The 17,344-nt window shown below is 34.3% G+C and overlaps 1 protein-coding gene across 4 annotated transcripts in view; it reads left to right on the top strand.

The window, feature by feature from the left end:
• Nucleotides 1-16,840, top strand: part of LOC113237159 (dnaJ homolog subfamily B member 6) — an 18,259-nt gene extending 1,419 nt beyond the window's left edge. For 2 of the 4 annotated variants that reach the window (XM_026473468.1, XM_026473467.1), the window contains exons 2-7: nucleotides 4,692-4,787; nucleotides 5,037-5,146; nucleotides 5,279-5,416; nucleotides 7,313-7,495; nucleotides 14,442-14,736; nucleotides 15,897-16,840. In XM_026473468.1, coding sequence (XP_026329253.1) covers nucleotides 4,723-4,787; nucleotides 5,037-5,146; nucleotides 5,279-5,416; nucleotides 7,313-7,495; nucleotides 14,442-14,736; nucleotides 15,897-15,996 — 891 coding nt within the window. In that variant the 5' untranslated portion in view covers nucleotides 4,692-4,722 and the 3' untranslated portion in view covers nucleotides 15,997-16,840. Of the gene's footprint in view, nucleotides 1-1,177; nucleotides 1,293-4,691; nucleotides 4,788-5,036; nucleotides 5,147-5,278; nucleotides 5,417-7,312; nucleotides 7,496-14,441; nucleotides 14,737-15,896 lie in introns of those variants that run through there. The other 2 variants (XM_026473469.1, XM_026473470.1) reach the window with 2 other exon arrangements.
• Nucleotides 16,841-17,344: the final 504 nt, after the last annotated feature.

Raw genomic sequence — 17,344 nt, forward strand, 5'->3', positions numbered from 1 at the left:
TTCTGAGTGTTCGATCTTTGTATTAATAATTATAACAAACTAGTGGAGTAATTTCACAAAAAATAATTGAATATCAATTCAATAAAAATTTAATTAAACATTTTTTTATTATTATTATTTTTACTCGTTATGTAAAATTAACTTGCATTAACACTGACTTATCAAACCATGTTGTGTGGACGTGACAAAAATATTACTTACCTGTAAGTATTTTATCCTACCTGATGGAACATCTCAGTAACATGATCAATGATCTTCGAAATGATTGGCACTAAAATATTATCTTCCGACAATTTCAGTACGATTGATGAAAATAAAAAGTAAATGTCTACCCCTTTATAGCCTGACTTTTAAACCCTTCGTATGACGAAGGTTATGTAGATTGAACAAAATATTTATATTCCTGTTAAAAAGCTAATTAAATTTGTTTTCGACCTGTAAATACAGATTACTTAATATAGTACACAGTACTTGACGAATACATTATTCATAAGTTTGAAAGTACAATTATTACACTTTTTGTTTCAACTAAACACGGTGACTATTTTTAAAGATATGTATAATTTGTGTAACACAAATCTGACAGAAATGTAATTACTATAAACTTGCAATTTACCTTAATTCAAATGGCAGTTGGAAAACTTCACACCACACAGTGCAACGCAAACGTTAACACAAACAAAACCGAAACCACAGACTACTTAGTACCACTGAAACTATCAAATTATTTTCAATTTCATAGTCAAAGCATTGTTTTCATGTTTCAACATATTGAAGATTAGGATTACTCACTACTCAGCCTCATTTATAGTTTGCAAGGCAAAAATTGTAGGTCATTAATATCTTAAATCAAGGTACACAACCTATGAGAATGTAGGATCATTTATTTTTGTTTTTCTATTTAAATTGTGATCTTATTTTATTATTTTCAAGAGGTCGCGGTTTACATGTTAGAGCGCAAAGAGTGTGCGCGAAAACCTTTTAGGAAACATAGACAATTTTTGTCCGGAAGTGGAATAATGAAACACGATTCGATCATACTTAAATGTCATAGATGATACAATCAAAATGTCAATCGTCATTTTTTCAAAAAAAAAAAAAAGGAAACAATAAAAATGGCGGTGTTTATTAAATTTGACAGCACGCTTTGATTGTGATCCTAGCAGTGCAAAAAAAATAGAGTACAAAATTTAATTTCATACCGTGGGTCGTTGCTGTCCATAAACATTGTTTTAGCACACGAGCAAATTTAACTAGAGCAGTGAATAGATAAACATCATAACAATAATCTAGTAAGTTTTTTGAATAATCAAATATTTGTTCTAATTTTTATTTATAACGATATAAATCATGAGATCGGTAATGTCATCAATAGTAAAGTGATTTATTCGGTCTTTATTATTGCCAGCAAATGTTCACAAACGTCTTGACAATGAATGGTTTCCCTGACGACGTACGGTTCATTATTGTAAGTGGGTTTTATTTTGATTGAAGGTTATTGTATCCACTTACAATTCTATTACAAATCTATGACCTGAGTGTGTTATTGTCCACAAAAACTATTGGTATACGGTACACCAACACGTCGCACATGGAACCAAATACTGTCGTTACTCAAAATTGTTGAATTGAGAAAACATAATTCGAATTTTTAAATAAAGTACTCAATGGATCTTATTGCGAATAATGTGATTATTTTTATTTATACATTACTTAATTATCCAATTACAAACGAGAATCAATTTTGAGTTACGAAAGTATTTATTTTCGTGGGCAACACGTGGGTGCATTTCGTAATTATTTAAAAGTAGAAGAAAGAATACGAATCTTAAATAATGAAAAATGTACAAGGCAAAAATCTATTCTCTTATGTAAATATGATTATTTTATATTTCAATGGTTTTTCGATCGATTCCTGTACTTTACCAGCTTTATATTGATTATGGTACCACACTAGCATTAAAATTATTTTAATAGACATGTTAAAACATAACAAAACACAATAAAATTAGTGTGGATTTCATTTTGAATTAACCAACATGATTATGTGTCAAATGATAGTTCAGGTGCTAGAAAATCAATGTAGCAGTGGTGCTCACACCACAATTAATGACTTGCACAGGGATTCAGATGATGAACGAACTTTGGTATAAAATAAATAAAGTATTCCAAAAATACTGTGATAAAAAATCCCAATGAAATTTACTCTCTACTTCTTCTCCTCTAGAGGAAATTAAAAGTACCTACATGTATAATTAAAAGTTACTACACTGATTTGAAAAGATACATTTATATATTTCAATGTTAAAGAAAGAATTACTCCACGATTGAAGGAAAAAGAAAATGTTTTCATCAGTATCCAGATATTAGAACAAGATTTAAAAATAAGCTGAGTGCCCTTGAACTTGTACAGGCTGAACACCCACATTTTGCTTTTTCGATCAGCGTCTACAAAATTCAACATTTCAAATGTGCATTTATAATTAATAAGTAGGCAGTATTATTAGTTTTTAAATTAAATATTTTGTTAATATATGAGTTTTTAATAACTAAAAAATGTATGTTATTCAAATGAGTTTGTTTGCTCTTGACCTTTGCAGGCAACTATAATACATTTTAATAAATAGTTTTCACTTTTATTTGTTTATTTATAGCCTTCATTGTTGATTAACAAGAATAATAAGGCAACTTACATACCAACTTATCTAACACAGAAACATTGTATGACATGCTTATGACTTATTGTTACTCAAATGTCTCAAAATTTGTTGCCTTGGTACCTTCAGCTTGTCCTAAGACATAGGTCTCCAGAGATTTCCATTTCTCCCTATTTGCCTCCATGCTCCTCCAGCTACATATTTAAAATTGTCCTCCCATTTCAAGTATGTTCTACCATTCTATTCCATAATTTTCAACTATTTTTGTGAAATTACTCTACTAGTTTGTTATGATTATTAATATAAAGATCGAAGCCAGAATGAAGGAATTTATTCTTAGTGTTCAATTTGTGTATTAATAATTTGATAACAATCTTGAATAACAATATTGAATTATAACAATATTTTCGAATTTTTGGCCAAGAGTATAAGATCACCTGCAAATCTTAAGTGATTAAGGTGTACTCCATTTATAGTCAATCCATATTCTCCTCAGACAAGATGTCTAAATATACTTTCCAAGACAGCAGCGAATATTTTGGTTGATAGAGGATCCCCCTAGCGGACACCCTTTCTGATTTGGAATTCTTTGCCTTTACTCTTTTTGTATATTTGTTGGATTAGTCTTATATATTTCTTTTGTACTCCTTGCTCACTGACAGATTCCCAGACTTCATTATGTTTAAGGGAGTCAAAGGCCTTATTGTAATCTACAAATGCTATTGTTGTCCATACTCATGAAATTTTTCTGTTATTTGTTTTGTTACAAGAACATATTCTTGTAATAAGCAGAAGAGAAGCTGAGTTCTGAAAGATCATAATCTAGGGTCGAAAAGTTCTTTCAGAACTCAGCTTGTTTCCTGGGGTGATTTTCGTCAAAAGCTTGTATCATGTGTTTCGAGATTAATTTTGAGAAAACTTTGTATATGTTAGTCATTAATCTAATGGGCCAATAATTGTTTTATCGCCTTTTTGTGAAGAAGTGTGATTGTGGTCTTGGTCCATTGGTCAGGAATGACCTCTTTCATTTTCAGTTTATCATTGACTTCTTGACTTGATTCTTTTATTACATGCTTCTAAGTCATAAGCTGATGCCTTGTACTTACAATCTGCATGTGGATTCGCTCCATGTGACAAAAATTCATAACTAAAACATGAACATTGATGTCATACGGTGTTGGTATTTATTACATGGTCCACACTTGACTTATCGGTAGATTGCTTACAGAGTAGCCATAAGTAACACCTGTTCCAATAGTAATTAGTGTTGATTACTTAACATATTAAGTCAAAAACAAAATAATTATGCCAATTTCGAAACTATTATCATTTGATGAATATTTTACAACACAAATCGAGCTAATTAATTTTTATAATTAAATTTACATTCGTTTTGTTTGGCATAAAAATCTGTTAAGTACATTACATTTTGGCATGATTTAATTGGCAACAAACATTTTTTACACCTGTAGGTATAAGTAAGACAATATTCCTTTTGCTTCTGCTTAAGATGGTAGAAGAGAATGAAGTAGCCAAAAGTCTTCGGAACATTGTACCATTTGGTGTAATATTTGTTTGATGTGTTTGTACATCCTAAGTTTTTGTCACATTTGTACTGTGTTGGTGATGATGATATTGTATTTTATAATTTTACTTGCATACAAAAACGTATACTGTGTGAATGGAATATACCACAGGATGTACTCTATTACTGTGATTAGTTATCCCTGGAGTGTAGCTACTTATTGACTCCCCCCTTCTGTCTAGATGGTCCCTCCTTTAATTATATTTCATTGTTAATATTGAACATATTTATTTAGTAGCCTCTACTACTGAGTTGCTCTCAGGATTTACATAATCTTTGTATTTATTTCAGTGACTTGTAGAGAATGAACCATAGATTACTTTGTTATCATAGACTTTAAAATAATATACTAAATTTAAATTTATCTGACTGTAACGTAAATGTTGTATCGATGCAAATTATGTGTGGTGGGGCTGGTCTAACATAATTACGGATGTTTGTATTTACAGATCTTCAATCACCCCTTGAGGGCAGCCAGCAATGGTGGACTACTACAGAGTACTAGGCGTCACTCGGATTGCTTCCGAGGGGGAAATAAAGAAAGCGTAAGATTTTTTTACATAACAATTGACCATGTTTTAAGATTTGGAGACTGAATAAGAAGACCACTTGGTCAAGATATTGTTGTAGTTATTGTATAGCTGTCATATTACCACATGTCTAAAAATATGTTTGAATGTTTGCATCTCGTCTTCATAAAAGATATCAACAAAACTGCACATAAGTCAGTCCAATCGTAACATGTTGATGAGATCGCGAAGTCCATGAAAAATCTAAACTTTATATTATTACAGTTACAGGAAACTAGCCCTTAAATGGCATCCCGATAAAAATCCTGACAATGCAGAAGAAGCCAATAGAAGATTCAAAGAAATATCAGAAGCATATGAAGTTCTGTCAGATGGTATGTATGATATTTTTATGTCTACGTCATAAGTTATAAAAAAAAATGTTAAGGTTTAACACCTTTTTTTAATTGTTAAACATAATGTTGCGATGGGTCCTCAAAAGTACATGTTATTTTGTTCTTGGGTAGAGAGCAAGCGGAAAGTGTATGACGCTCGAGGATCCAGTCATCACACTCACAGATATCAAAGCAAGAATGGAGTCAATGGGCACCGACACTTTAGCTTCAAAGGGTTTTTTGGAGAGACGCCATTCCACCGCTTTTTTGGTAGATGACAAACTCCTGCAATATTGATTGCCTTAACTCTATGAATATTATCATGGCGTTATAATTTTAACAGCAATTAAGTTATTATCGCTTTATTTATCTACATTATGATAATATTCAACATTTGCGTACCTACCTACTTAAACATTATGCTAAACCTAACGAAGAAAACTAACTAGCCTATATTCTTGACTAACAGTGTGGTTTTAATTAACGAAGACTGTCGTTATGATGTGCGTTGAGTTTTGATAGTGAATCAATTTCCGCGTTACGTGGCCGGTGACGTTAGTTGTCTCGACGAATAGAAATAGGCGCACCGATAACTCATTATTGTTGTCATTTATGGCGGTGTGATACATCGAGTCTTTTCGGTAAAATCTGGGGAAGATTTCTGTTTAGGTAACAATGAATAAAATTCATAAATTAAATATTTGTAATAAATATTACAAGGGTTTTGTTTATTTCATTCACATTGATATGATAAAAATATAAATAAATATATATGTGATAAAAAAATTCAAATCGTATGAATATCTGAGGGATTGGTTATCTGTCTGAGATAGAGAAGTAAACGTAACATTTTTGTTTTGAACATTTATTTGTTAATCTCAGCTTTTTGTTGATTTTCGGATCAATAGTGCGCTTTGAACAAATTTGAATGCTAACACTGCCACTAAAAAAAATTGCTTTGTACATTGAAGGTTAGCTAGTTTAGAGAGCACATGATTCATATTACCGTGTTTCAGATAGCATGAAGTGCCGTTATCAGTTGTGTGTGTTGTGTGATTATTTTCTTTACAATTATGAAAACGTGTGTTGATACGGCCAGAACACTGAGATGAACACTAGTGAGGTAGTGATTAGTACATACATATCGAGTACTTATGATTGTTACACATTAGAAATGATGCTATTTTGTCTGACCTAAGCGGTTACACACTGCGACTTTTAGCAGCGATGCAAACGCGATGCAGTTGCTCAATCGTCTGCCACAACACACGCGCGCGATTTTTAAATAGCGATGCAAACTCTGCCGTCCACTAACTAAACTGCGGCTAGCTGACAAAATATTTTTTTGAGATATCGATTATAATAAAAAAACATAACCCAATTTTAGAATATTGAAATTGTTTAATGATATTTCAGCTATGTATCGTTAGGGTAAGTTCCGATAAGTCGAACACATTAACTAATTTAAACTGTTTTTAAAAGATAATTTTGTGCTCTAGTTTTTGCTATTTAAAACGGTTATTGTGTGTATCGCTACACGGGGATTTATAGGCGATTGCATCTATGCAATGGCGCGTTTGTATCGATGCAGTCGCGCGTTTGTAACCACTCTAAATCGAGTATATTTGGTATTTTTTCAAACAAACTACGTTTCTGGCCCTTTACAGGTCCCAACTAAACGTTGGTTTGTTTGGAGAAACAAAATATACTTACGCGATCCGAAAAAGTATTCTCATTTCTAAATGGATACTTGTTTAGTTAGTATTTATCGATTAAAGTTTCTATTATAATTACATCATTTGCAGGCAGTTAAAAGAAGTATGTCCCTGTTATGTTTATCGTTTTTTATTAGTTTTTAAATTCGAATATAGTTAATAAGTCACCTTTATCGTAATTGTTTTGATTTGGAAAATAATTGATAGTTTTGCCATTCAATTAGAGAGAAGATAATAAGTAAAGCAAAGGAAAGTTCATTAACGTGCGTCTATTGTGTTATTAAACCCGAGTTTTAAATGTTTATCATGTTTTACACAGTAATGTAAAAACTGAAGAAATCGGATATGCGTACATTGACCTTGCAAGTAATTAAAAGTATCTGCACAAAAAATGTTCATAAGCGTAAAAGTTGTTCCATTGTTTATTGACGTGTATTTTGTTTGAATGCAGAGAGAAAGCGGCGGGTGTACGATCAATACGGCAAGGAGGGGCTGAGCAGCAACAGGAGCCGCCGCGCCGCCGCCGACGATGATGATCCCGAATTTGGCTACGGCTTCCCATTTACATTCCGAGACCCAGAGGAGGTGTTTAGAGAATTTTTCCGTGGCTCTCCTTTCGGCGATTTATTTACTGGTAAGCTTATACCTCATATGCGACTATCGCGTCAAACGAATTCACTGTAATGCAAAAGAAACAGTATTTCGAGAAAAAGCAGCAAAAAAGATTTTACCGTTTTATATAACTTTTGAGGTTAATGTAACATTAACAATAATACATAATTATAATTTAGTTTAAAAAAAACCGATCTCTAAAAGTTTGTTTATCCCTTTTTCGGTGTGTTTTAGTTTCATTGGAATTATTGAAATTATGGAATTGAAACGGAAAGTGGGTGAAATTCAATAAACAGAATCCATCCCCTAATTGGCCACCCTTACTGGTACCGTAAACCGAGGTTACTTTGATCAATTTTGAAATTTAAAAGTCTATAACTTTTTAACTTGTGATTTTTTTTAAATAAAAAAAATGTCGAATTATCGGTTTTAATAGTTCTCTCTAAAAACGTTAAAAGAACAAACAATTTTTCAATACTTTTTGGGAAAAAAAATAAAAACAGCGTGATTAAAGTTATAATTGATTTGGGGTTACTTTGAAACCCCCCTTTTTTAGTATGAATATTGAAACTAACCCCAATTACTATCCTAAAACAGAAAAAAAATTAAAAGTCAGTCAACAGGGAAACAAGTTATTGCTGTTTTTATATCTTGGGGTAACTTTGATCGAATAAAACTACTAAATATGACAGGACCTTTGTTTTAATTAGAGATTTTTGTTATTTATTATACAAAGTTCCATAGGATGTATTATAAAGCTGTGATGTCTCATGATTGAGTGATGATGAGTGATGAGTCTCATGGTTAGGTTACCGACCACGATTTGACTCAATGCTTCTTCTAACCTGGCTTCTCTAGTAATTTCGGTACTCGGGAACTTAGTTTTCAATTACATGTTTAGTTTTATGTTCGTGGCATCGTTCTCAAAACAAATAATATACAAAAATTAAAAGCAAAGCCACAAAGCAAATTTTCCTGCTAGCGGTTGGGGTGACTTTGACACTTCAATCAATCTCACACCATGCACCCTATCAATGACACACGCATAAAATAAACCGACGCAAACGAAAGCATCAAGGTTAGAACAATAAAAAATGTACAATACTCTTTTGATTCTATCCAAGAAATTCATGATACTAACACACACTGAGCTGCACATGAAGTTTTGCAACACATTTTTTTAATTAAAAATAGGTTGTAACGGAAAACTTACCTTTTTGAACATAAAATACAGGGAAATCTCCAGCGCACCCGCAGATGTGAACTTGACTGTTTATCAGTATTGCCACCCGAAAAAAAAATCTCCCAAAAGTAGCTGTCTTTTACGCAATTTGAAAGGTATAAAAACATTTATGAAGCAGTAACGGCTACCGACAGTTGTGACTATAGTCGTTACAAAATAAGAGGCACCTTTTGACACTTGTCATCGCAACGTAAATAGGGGTGTGAACTAAACACATTATACATACGCGCTCCGCTCCGCGCAAATCTCCTAAGGGAAAAAATAATCCCCGTGTTCCTGTCTCTGAAGTTGTAAAACCACAGAGGCAGATCGACCTGTGTGACGAGGACGGCTTCACAAAAGTGGAGAGAAGAAAAAGAGGAAGCCCACCAGCCGTAACCAGTGTGGCACAGCACCGACAGGACCGAACTTCCTGTTGCGTCCGGCCACACCGACGACGCTGCTGTACCTGTCGCGGCTGCATTACTCCACGAATTCTGAGGAGATAGTGGAGTATATCAGACATAAAGCCAAACACACCCTGAGGATCGAGCGGTTGGAGTCCCGCCACAACGTGAATTTCAATTCGTTTATGGTGAGAGTACCGACCGAACCTCTGTCGACCTTCATGAAGGAAGAATTTTGGCCGAAGGGTGTCTTATATCGGCGGTTCAGCGGCCGGTTACCTGACACCAGATTGCGCCACACGTCGCCGACAAGTGCAATTCGTGTAGATTAGTTACAAATAGTATTTTATTACATTGTATGTATGTTAGTCCTTAAGGTATATATTATATGGGTCATGTGGCCTGAAATAAATAAATAAAAAATATTGGTAACCATATTAACGATTTTCACGAGAAATCGGTTAAAAGTTTTATGAGTCTGCGGTGGTTTCGATCATTTTTCGGGTCATTGGTTTTGTGTTCCAGATAGAACAATATCAACAGTTATTTGAGTAATATAGAGTACAATATAAATAATTAGTCAGTATTTTAAATGATTACAATGACGACCTGTAGTTGTTATTGTAGTGTAGTTAAGTGAGATAAATGGGGACAACGTGTATAATTTAGTTAAATAGCAAAATTCTGAAAACGAAAAAATCTTCATATGTAAAGTTTATATTCTATTAACTTTTATCAAAAGATGAGCCAAAACCATCGGTTGGGCTAGTATCACCTGTATGTATAATTATTTGATTTTCAATCATATTATCAATGTTAACATCCCGGTATGGCACGGTTTGCTACAAGACGTCGGTTCGAATCCGTCCGGATCGAAGGAATTTTTTCTAAGTGTTCTATCTTTGTATTAATAATTATAATAAACTAGTGAGTGGAGTAATTTCACAAAAAATAATTGAAAATCAATTCAATAAAAATTTAATCTCGATCAAAATCAAAATTTAAATATGAGTGAAATTGAATTGACTTGATAAAATTCGGCGATTAATTGGTTACTTAAGAAATGGATTGAGTACATAACTGTTTTTAAGACGTTTCAGACTAACTGAAAATTGCATTTTATTTTGGAATAATAATTGTTTGTTTACTGTTTCGTTGATTGCATTCAGTCTTCCTTAGCTGTCAAATTGGGCCTCTTACAGTGTGACGACTATAGTAGAGATTGCATATGAATAATTTAGGAAAAATACCCAATTTTGTTACGACTAATTTACTAAGATATTAGCTACTTTTTGTATTATTCTTTTACATTGTTTTACCAGATTAACAATAACAATACCACAGTAATACCCAATATACCAGAGATTATAACAGTTATTTAATATACTAAATAAAGTTACATACAAATACTTTTAAATTAAAAATAAAATAAAGGGTGATTTGTGTAATACTTTTTACGTCTCAATGGCATGCACTAAAATTATGTGGTGTGAAAACCGTTTATAAAGTAGAAACAGAATGAGTTGCGACGAATTAAGGAGGATTAGACTATTTGTACAATATCGTATTATCATGCAATGAACAAATAAAGCATGCACCCATGTCGAAATTACACAGTTGTGTAAATATTGCTACATTTGTACTCAAAAACGGGAAATATCGGAACTTCTTTGTTATCGAGAAACTAGTACTAAAGATTAAATCACAGTGTGGGATATATATTTTACATAGAATTCTCCTGGTGGAATTTCACCACCGATTTTATATTACATTTTCATTTGTAAATTTATCTTTGGCATTTACTTCCGATGTTAGGGCCCTAGAGTTACCAATGTAACAAAAGAAAATAGTACGTTGTCAAGAGCACGTTCAGCTTGACACTTGATATTATATTCAACTCCGTGGTAGCCCAAGGCTAGTTTAGTTTAGTTAGAGCAGTGCGGATTTATTTGCGACCGTCCGCGCGGAGCACCGGAATGGAGTACCACGTGTGGCGTTAGAACATTGTTTTGCTTTGTACTGTAAGGAACACGCCCCGCGTGAACTCCGCACAAGCCACCCGTGCATTCATTATAGGCTACTGTCTTCCGCACTAAATTAAATACTCGATTCAGAGCACTGCGGATTCTACGCATGCGGTTGGCCCGCAGGCGGACAGTCCGTACGGATCGTACGCATAGCTGTGAAACTAGCCTAATGGTTTGACCTACTGTCTCTCGAGCAGAGGACCTGGTTTCGAATCCGGGTTCGCACCTCTTGAGTTTTCGGAATTTATGTGCATAATTTAATTTGAAATTTACCATGAGATTTTCGGTGAAGGATGAAACCATGTCGACCCGCATTAGCTCCGCGTGGCGGACTTGGCCCTAAGACCAAGCCAGTATCTAGTTTGTACGTTACACAATTGGCCATCAAGTTCATTATGCAATGTACAATATCGTTACAAAAATTCGCTTCCGTTCCGTTCTGTCGCTATATAAATGGAGCCTATAGGCTCACTGTGTGTCGTTTTTGATTCGTAAGGGTAAACCCTTGCCTGAGAGGAGACCCGTGCTCAACGCTGGGACGTATAAATGGGTTGATGTTGATGTTGTTGGTGCTTGCGATAAGAACGGCCCAATGTTCAAACTGCCAACTTGGTGACTCAATTTTTTTTAAATTTATGATATCAAGCGACGGGACGAACAAGTGCACCTGGTTTAGAATGACACAAGAGCTTAAAATTGCAAAGAACTAAAGGGTCGGCTACTGCTCCCGCCTCACTGAGATATTAAGTTAACAAGTTCCATATGCCTGTAGTTTCACCAGCTACCCTTACCAATCAAAAGCGACACACAGTTATCGTTTGAAACGTCATTGTTCCACCTTTCATGATGACTTCTGTAAACTGTTATACACCAGGTACTCCGGAATCTCGAGTACAACAAATAGGTTTAAGTACTTCAACTTAAAAACGATATATAAAAAGTGATATATCCTGGAAGTAAAATATTACAGTTATCTTGTGACCTCAAAACTATATATCGCAAATAGATACGTGGAGTCATCGATAACAAATTCAATTCCATACAAGTATTTGTTTTCTATATGCATTGACCTACTAATGTCTACATGCGTTAAAGAGGAATGACGTATCTGATTGTAATTATGATTTTATCTTGTGTGGATAAAACAGATTTTAAAACAGCATCGAATATTACAATTCTTAAAATGAACAATATAAAAAAATCATACATTATGCTAATAGACTTGCTGCACCTTATTATAAAACATAAACACCGTATCAACCTATTTACGTTCCAAAGTTGACGACAGGCCTATTCTAAAGTATCTTTGGATATCAGGAAACATAACGTTGGCTAAATTCGTAAACTTCGTACCTCCATCAATGTGGGCTTTTGGGTAGACACGAAAAACAGAAACACTTGAAATAAGATAATCTATCCTCCTAAGACCCAGCAAACCGCAATAGAATAAGCGCTAAACGCCCAATGTACTTTAAAATGTATTAAATCTAATTACTTGCTTCAGGCCCAAGGAAGTATGCCCTTAGTTTTGTATGAAAAACGTATTTTTCTAGATACCATAGGGTCATGGTCATATGGAATACATGAGCTAAATTTGAATGCGGTATTTTCATTATAATTATACAGTGGGCGTTTACGTCATCATAAGAATAATATTCTCTGGGTCTGAATCACTTCACATATTAAATACATTACGTGTACATTTGTACACGGGGCCTTAGGAGCCTATGATACCTATATTTTTGAACTAAAAAGAATCTAGAAATTTTGCCCGATATTATTAGGGATTTCGTCCAAAAACCCAACGATAAATTTTCCATCGTTATAGCGAACCATTTAATAATAATGTGTAAGACATTACTTTAGGTCAACAGTACCTCTACAATGAGTTTACAAAGACAGTTGTCTAATGACCTCGTAAAGTATGTATACACAATATTACTACTTTATGACCACTAGGGTCACTCTACAATTATACATCTTGAACTAAAACCTGAACACTAAACCGGCAAGAATGTACTAATTACGGATTTTTAATATACCTTGATAGTAAAACTTCGATAGTCTTGTTTGCAATGATGTCATCGGTAAATAAGATTATTTACTCAAGCGCAGTTTACATGGAGCCATTTCTGTAAATGTGAAAAAATACTTCATAGATAAAGTTTGATACTGGAATTCGTTTATTTTTTGTTCACCTGGATTTTTTTAGTGTAGTTTTTTAAACGAGAGAGGTTAGTGTCACATTGCCAACACTCGATAAATCCAACCTCCTGGCATCTTTCCGTTATTTACAATGCATATTTACCGTGATTTTTTACTTAGATAAAGTAATTCGTTTGTATGCTATAATAGACCCATAATGGTTAATCAAGTCATTATCATCAACCAACCCATTATATGTCCCACTACAGGTCTCCATTACGGAGAATTAGCACGATGCGGGTTGGAAATTTCACACGTTTTCCGAGGGTCGTGAACCTTCTTCGAAGTGCAGATTAAGAGCAGTAGAGCTCTGTGTGAAAGATTTCGTCCAGGGATGTAGGTACTGCCACCTTACTTATTTCCGCCGCCAAGCCGTAATGTGAGCATTACGGCGTTTCGATTACGAAGGGCAAATAAAGGTGCTGGTGAAGTTACAGGCACATAGGACTTGTGAACTTATCTCTCAGGGTGACGGGCGCAGTGGCAGTGCCCCTCAGATCTTTGTGATTCAAAGCTCTGAGTGGCACTGCAATTGTTGTGGACAGGCGTGTCGCATACCACCAGGCGCACGACTTGTTCGTTTCGTCACTTAGAGCCTATGCACACGGCGTATTATAATACGTTTAAACAATCTACACTAATATTATATTATGCGCCGATGACACGCGTCCGCGCGTCATCTGCTCGTATACGCTGTAGCCGCGCGTATGTATCGCATATTTTGATAACAGATAGTTTGAATTTTAGTATTGTTTGTTAATTTCAGTTAGTTTTGGAAATGAAGCAACTACTTGAAATCCTAAGTGTAAACTCCACTGGAGTATATAAGCTTCTTGCTTACAACGCGATGTTTGTGCGCGTTTGAATCGCTTCACTACAGCGCAGATGACGCGCGTTTACCGCGGTCGTAAAACGCGCGTCGTCGGCGCGTATAAAATAAGCCGTGTGCATAGGTTCTTAGTATCATAAAAGAATAAAGGTTGTACCATTATGTTTTCCTCCACCATAAACATAACGTATTGTTGAAGTTTCAAAAATGTGCTTAGAAACAACCGTTCTTACGTGAGTCAAGTGGCGTGTTTTAATACTTTTTATCATCCATTTCAGTAATCAATGACGGCGGCCACGGACACGGACACCGCCGGCATAACATGGGTGTCGCGGAACACGGCCACGGTCGGCGCGGGCACCACCCGGGGGCACTAAGCTCGTCTTTCTTTAACTCGTTTGGGTTGGGCACGCACGGCCTAGACGACATGTTCGCACATGCCGCGTCTAACGGAAACGCGTTCACGTCGTTCTCTACATTCAACAGCTCCCTAGCTGGGCCCGGCAGCACCAACGTGAGGAGCACTACAACTACTACACGCATAGTCAATGGGAAAAAGATTACCACTAAGAAGTACGTAAAATTTATACTCCGTAAAGAACAATGGTGAGACTATTGTTAAAACAATTCTTCAGCGTCTTAATTAAACGTTAGAATAAAATAAATGCATTAGATTTTTCAAATTATACTAAAGCTCTTTCTAAGTCTAATTTGTATGTAACCGGACTGATATCTACAACTGTCACTTTCTTAATGTGGAGCGAAATCTAACTGCCAAAAAGCTTTTCAATATTTACGTATAGTTTGGTCCACATTAATTTAGTTCACGTAATATGAAATGCACTGTTTCGACCGATTTACGATAAGAGATTAATTACTTTATTGCAAAAAACAAAGTAGGTAATTCTTTTTCCAAATATGCCACGCGAGAAAGTAGTAAAACTGACAAAAAAGTACTTGATGTCTGGGATAGATGACATGTTTCACAATAAAAATAATATGTGTCTGAGTTAGGTACCAGGACATGGCAATGTAGTCATCGTTTTTTTTTTGTTATGGCATACCATATAAGAAATATATTCCTCTGAACTTTTTTCACGTCACAAACTGTATAAGGCTTCTGTACTTTCTTTTCATATTATATACACCGAATATATTTTATTAAATTATCTAGAATATAACCTTTAAAACTTAAAACTGGAATTTTTAATTGTAGACTTCTCAGAATAGCAAATCCAAAACCAAATTTGTTCAGATAATAAAACTCTACATTTTCACATATTTCTCATAAACAGGCGCATACAAATTATGTTAACAAAAATTCATATGGGAGTTCGCCATTGTTCTTTAGCTCCATTTAGAGGTGGTCATTATTACAATAACAGACAATGTAAAAATTATTTAATGTAACAGATAATGTAAGAATAATAACTCATTATCGAATAACTAACCAACCTACTGTTGTTATCCTGTTGCGGCGTCGTGCAAACTAGCAAGTATGCAATAGCAACCTACTCAAATCTCGCAAATGAAATAGAAGAAATAGCGCTACTTAAATCATTTGACTATGTTACAATTTACAAATCTTACGATTATAATCTTTCAGTGAACAAGTTGAATATTCCAAATTTAGGAGGGCGGTGTTCGCTGTAAATACCTGAACCATCGTACACTATTCTCGTTGCAACTTGTGTCAGAGTACCAACATGCTAAGTTTTGTTCCTTTGTTTCAGGGTAACGGAGAATGGGCGAGAGACTGTAATGTCTTATGAAAACGGGGTCCTCAAATCAAAGACTGTCAATGGCGTACCTCAATCTTTAACATACAGTTAAATAATAACTTATAAATAATTACTAACCAAACTTGATCCAAATGTAAACTCTGTACTCAATCTTAGAGTTACAAGTTCCAACTTTTAATATTAGTTTTGCTTAATCTAAAAATGTGTAGATACAAATACACTATAAATTTTAGTGATGACAACGTCTAAAACAAACTTAATTCTAGTTGACTTAGGTTACTGTAATTGCTTTTTTTTATGATTATTTTAACTTTAAATTGTAATCGAGATATGTGGTATTTCGCTCAATCTTGCATACCTGTGTCTCACACGACATTGTGTTCTTTGTTAGTCGCAATTATGTTGATCTCCAACCATACGAAAGCGCTCGACACAATCGATCTACAGTGAGTCAATGAAGTATTTCAGTCCTGTATTCTGAGGCGACGATATTTTATATTTTGCTGCCAAGTTTGATAAAAGTAGTTTTAGTCATATAATCACTTTATTTTGTTTAGGTTTTTTTTATTGAAACAAAGCACACAGCCATTATTACATAATTCAAATGTACTTTCTAACGCATATTACTTCTATTTTAGGTAATGCCTAATATGCGAATAATTAAAATGTATATTAAGCTATTTTATTTGATGGCATTTTAATTTCCTAACTTGAGTAAGCCTCAATTTCGGCATTGATTTAGTGAAAAGAGCTTTAATGTTCGGCAAATGTCTAGATAATGTTTTTGTAAAATGGTCGAGTTTCGACCACTTAAATGCACTAGGTCAAATAAAATCAAAGGTGTTTAATGCATATTTTTCTTATAGTAAAGTGAAGCTCTATAGCTGCATTGCAATGATATCTGAATCCAACAAGTTACGCGCTTTGCAAAGGAGTGACATGATTTTCTGTATTGTGGATGGGTCATCTCTATCATGTTGCCCAAATCATGCGCAACATATTGTCATGACACGTCATAATTATGAATATCTAATTTTTATTATTGTTGGATTCATTTAAAAGCTGGAACTTCATTACCTGGTATATACTTTTTATGTACCTTTCGTTATTTAATATTTTAGTGTACAAATTCAAAAACTTCATCATAGTAAAGTACGCCTGTGTGATTAAGAAACTCATAGTTAAATTAATTATACCTTATTAGTTACGAATTAATTAATAAAATGAAAACGCTGTCCAATAATGACTGACAGGCAAATTCAGTACTTAACCATCACACATCTGTAACTTTCGTTTCGTTTTGATCAGTTCAGTGTAATTTACATAGGAACGAGAATGTTTTAATACGATTTTTGGATGAGACAGCTGCCTTTTACACCAACAGAAGTGCCATTGCGATGAAATCGTGTTTAAAGGCGGCGTTATTGAAGGGTAAACTT

The sequence above is a fragment of the Hyposmocoma kahamanoa genome, unplaced genomic scaffold, assembly GCF_003589595.1.
Source record: "Hyposmocoma kahamanoa isolate Upper Pololo Valley unplaced genomic scaffold, ASM358959v1 93, whole genome shotgun sequence".
Lineage (NCBI taxonomy): Eukaryota > Metazoa > Arthropoda > Insecta > Lepidoptera > Cosmopterigidae > Hyposmocoma > Hyposmocoma kahamanoa.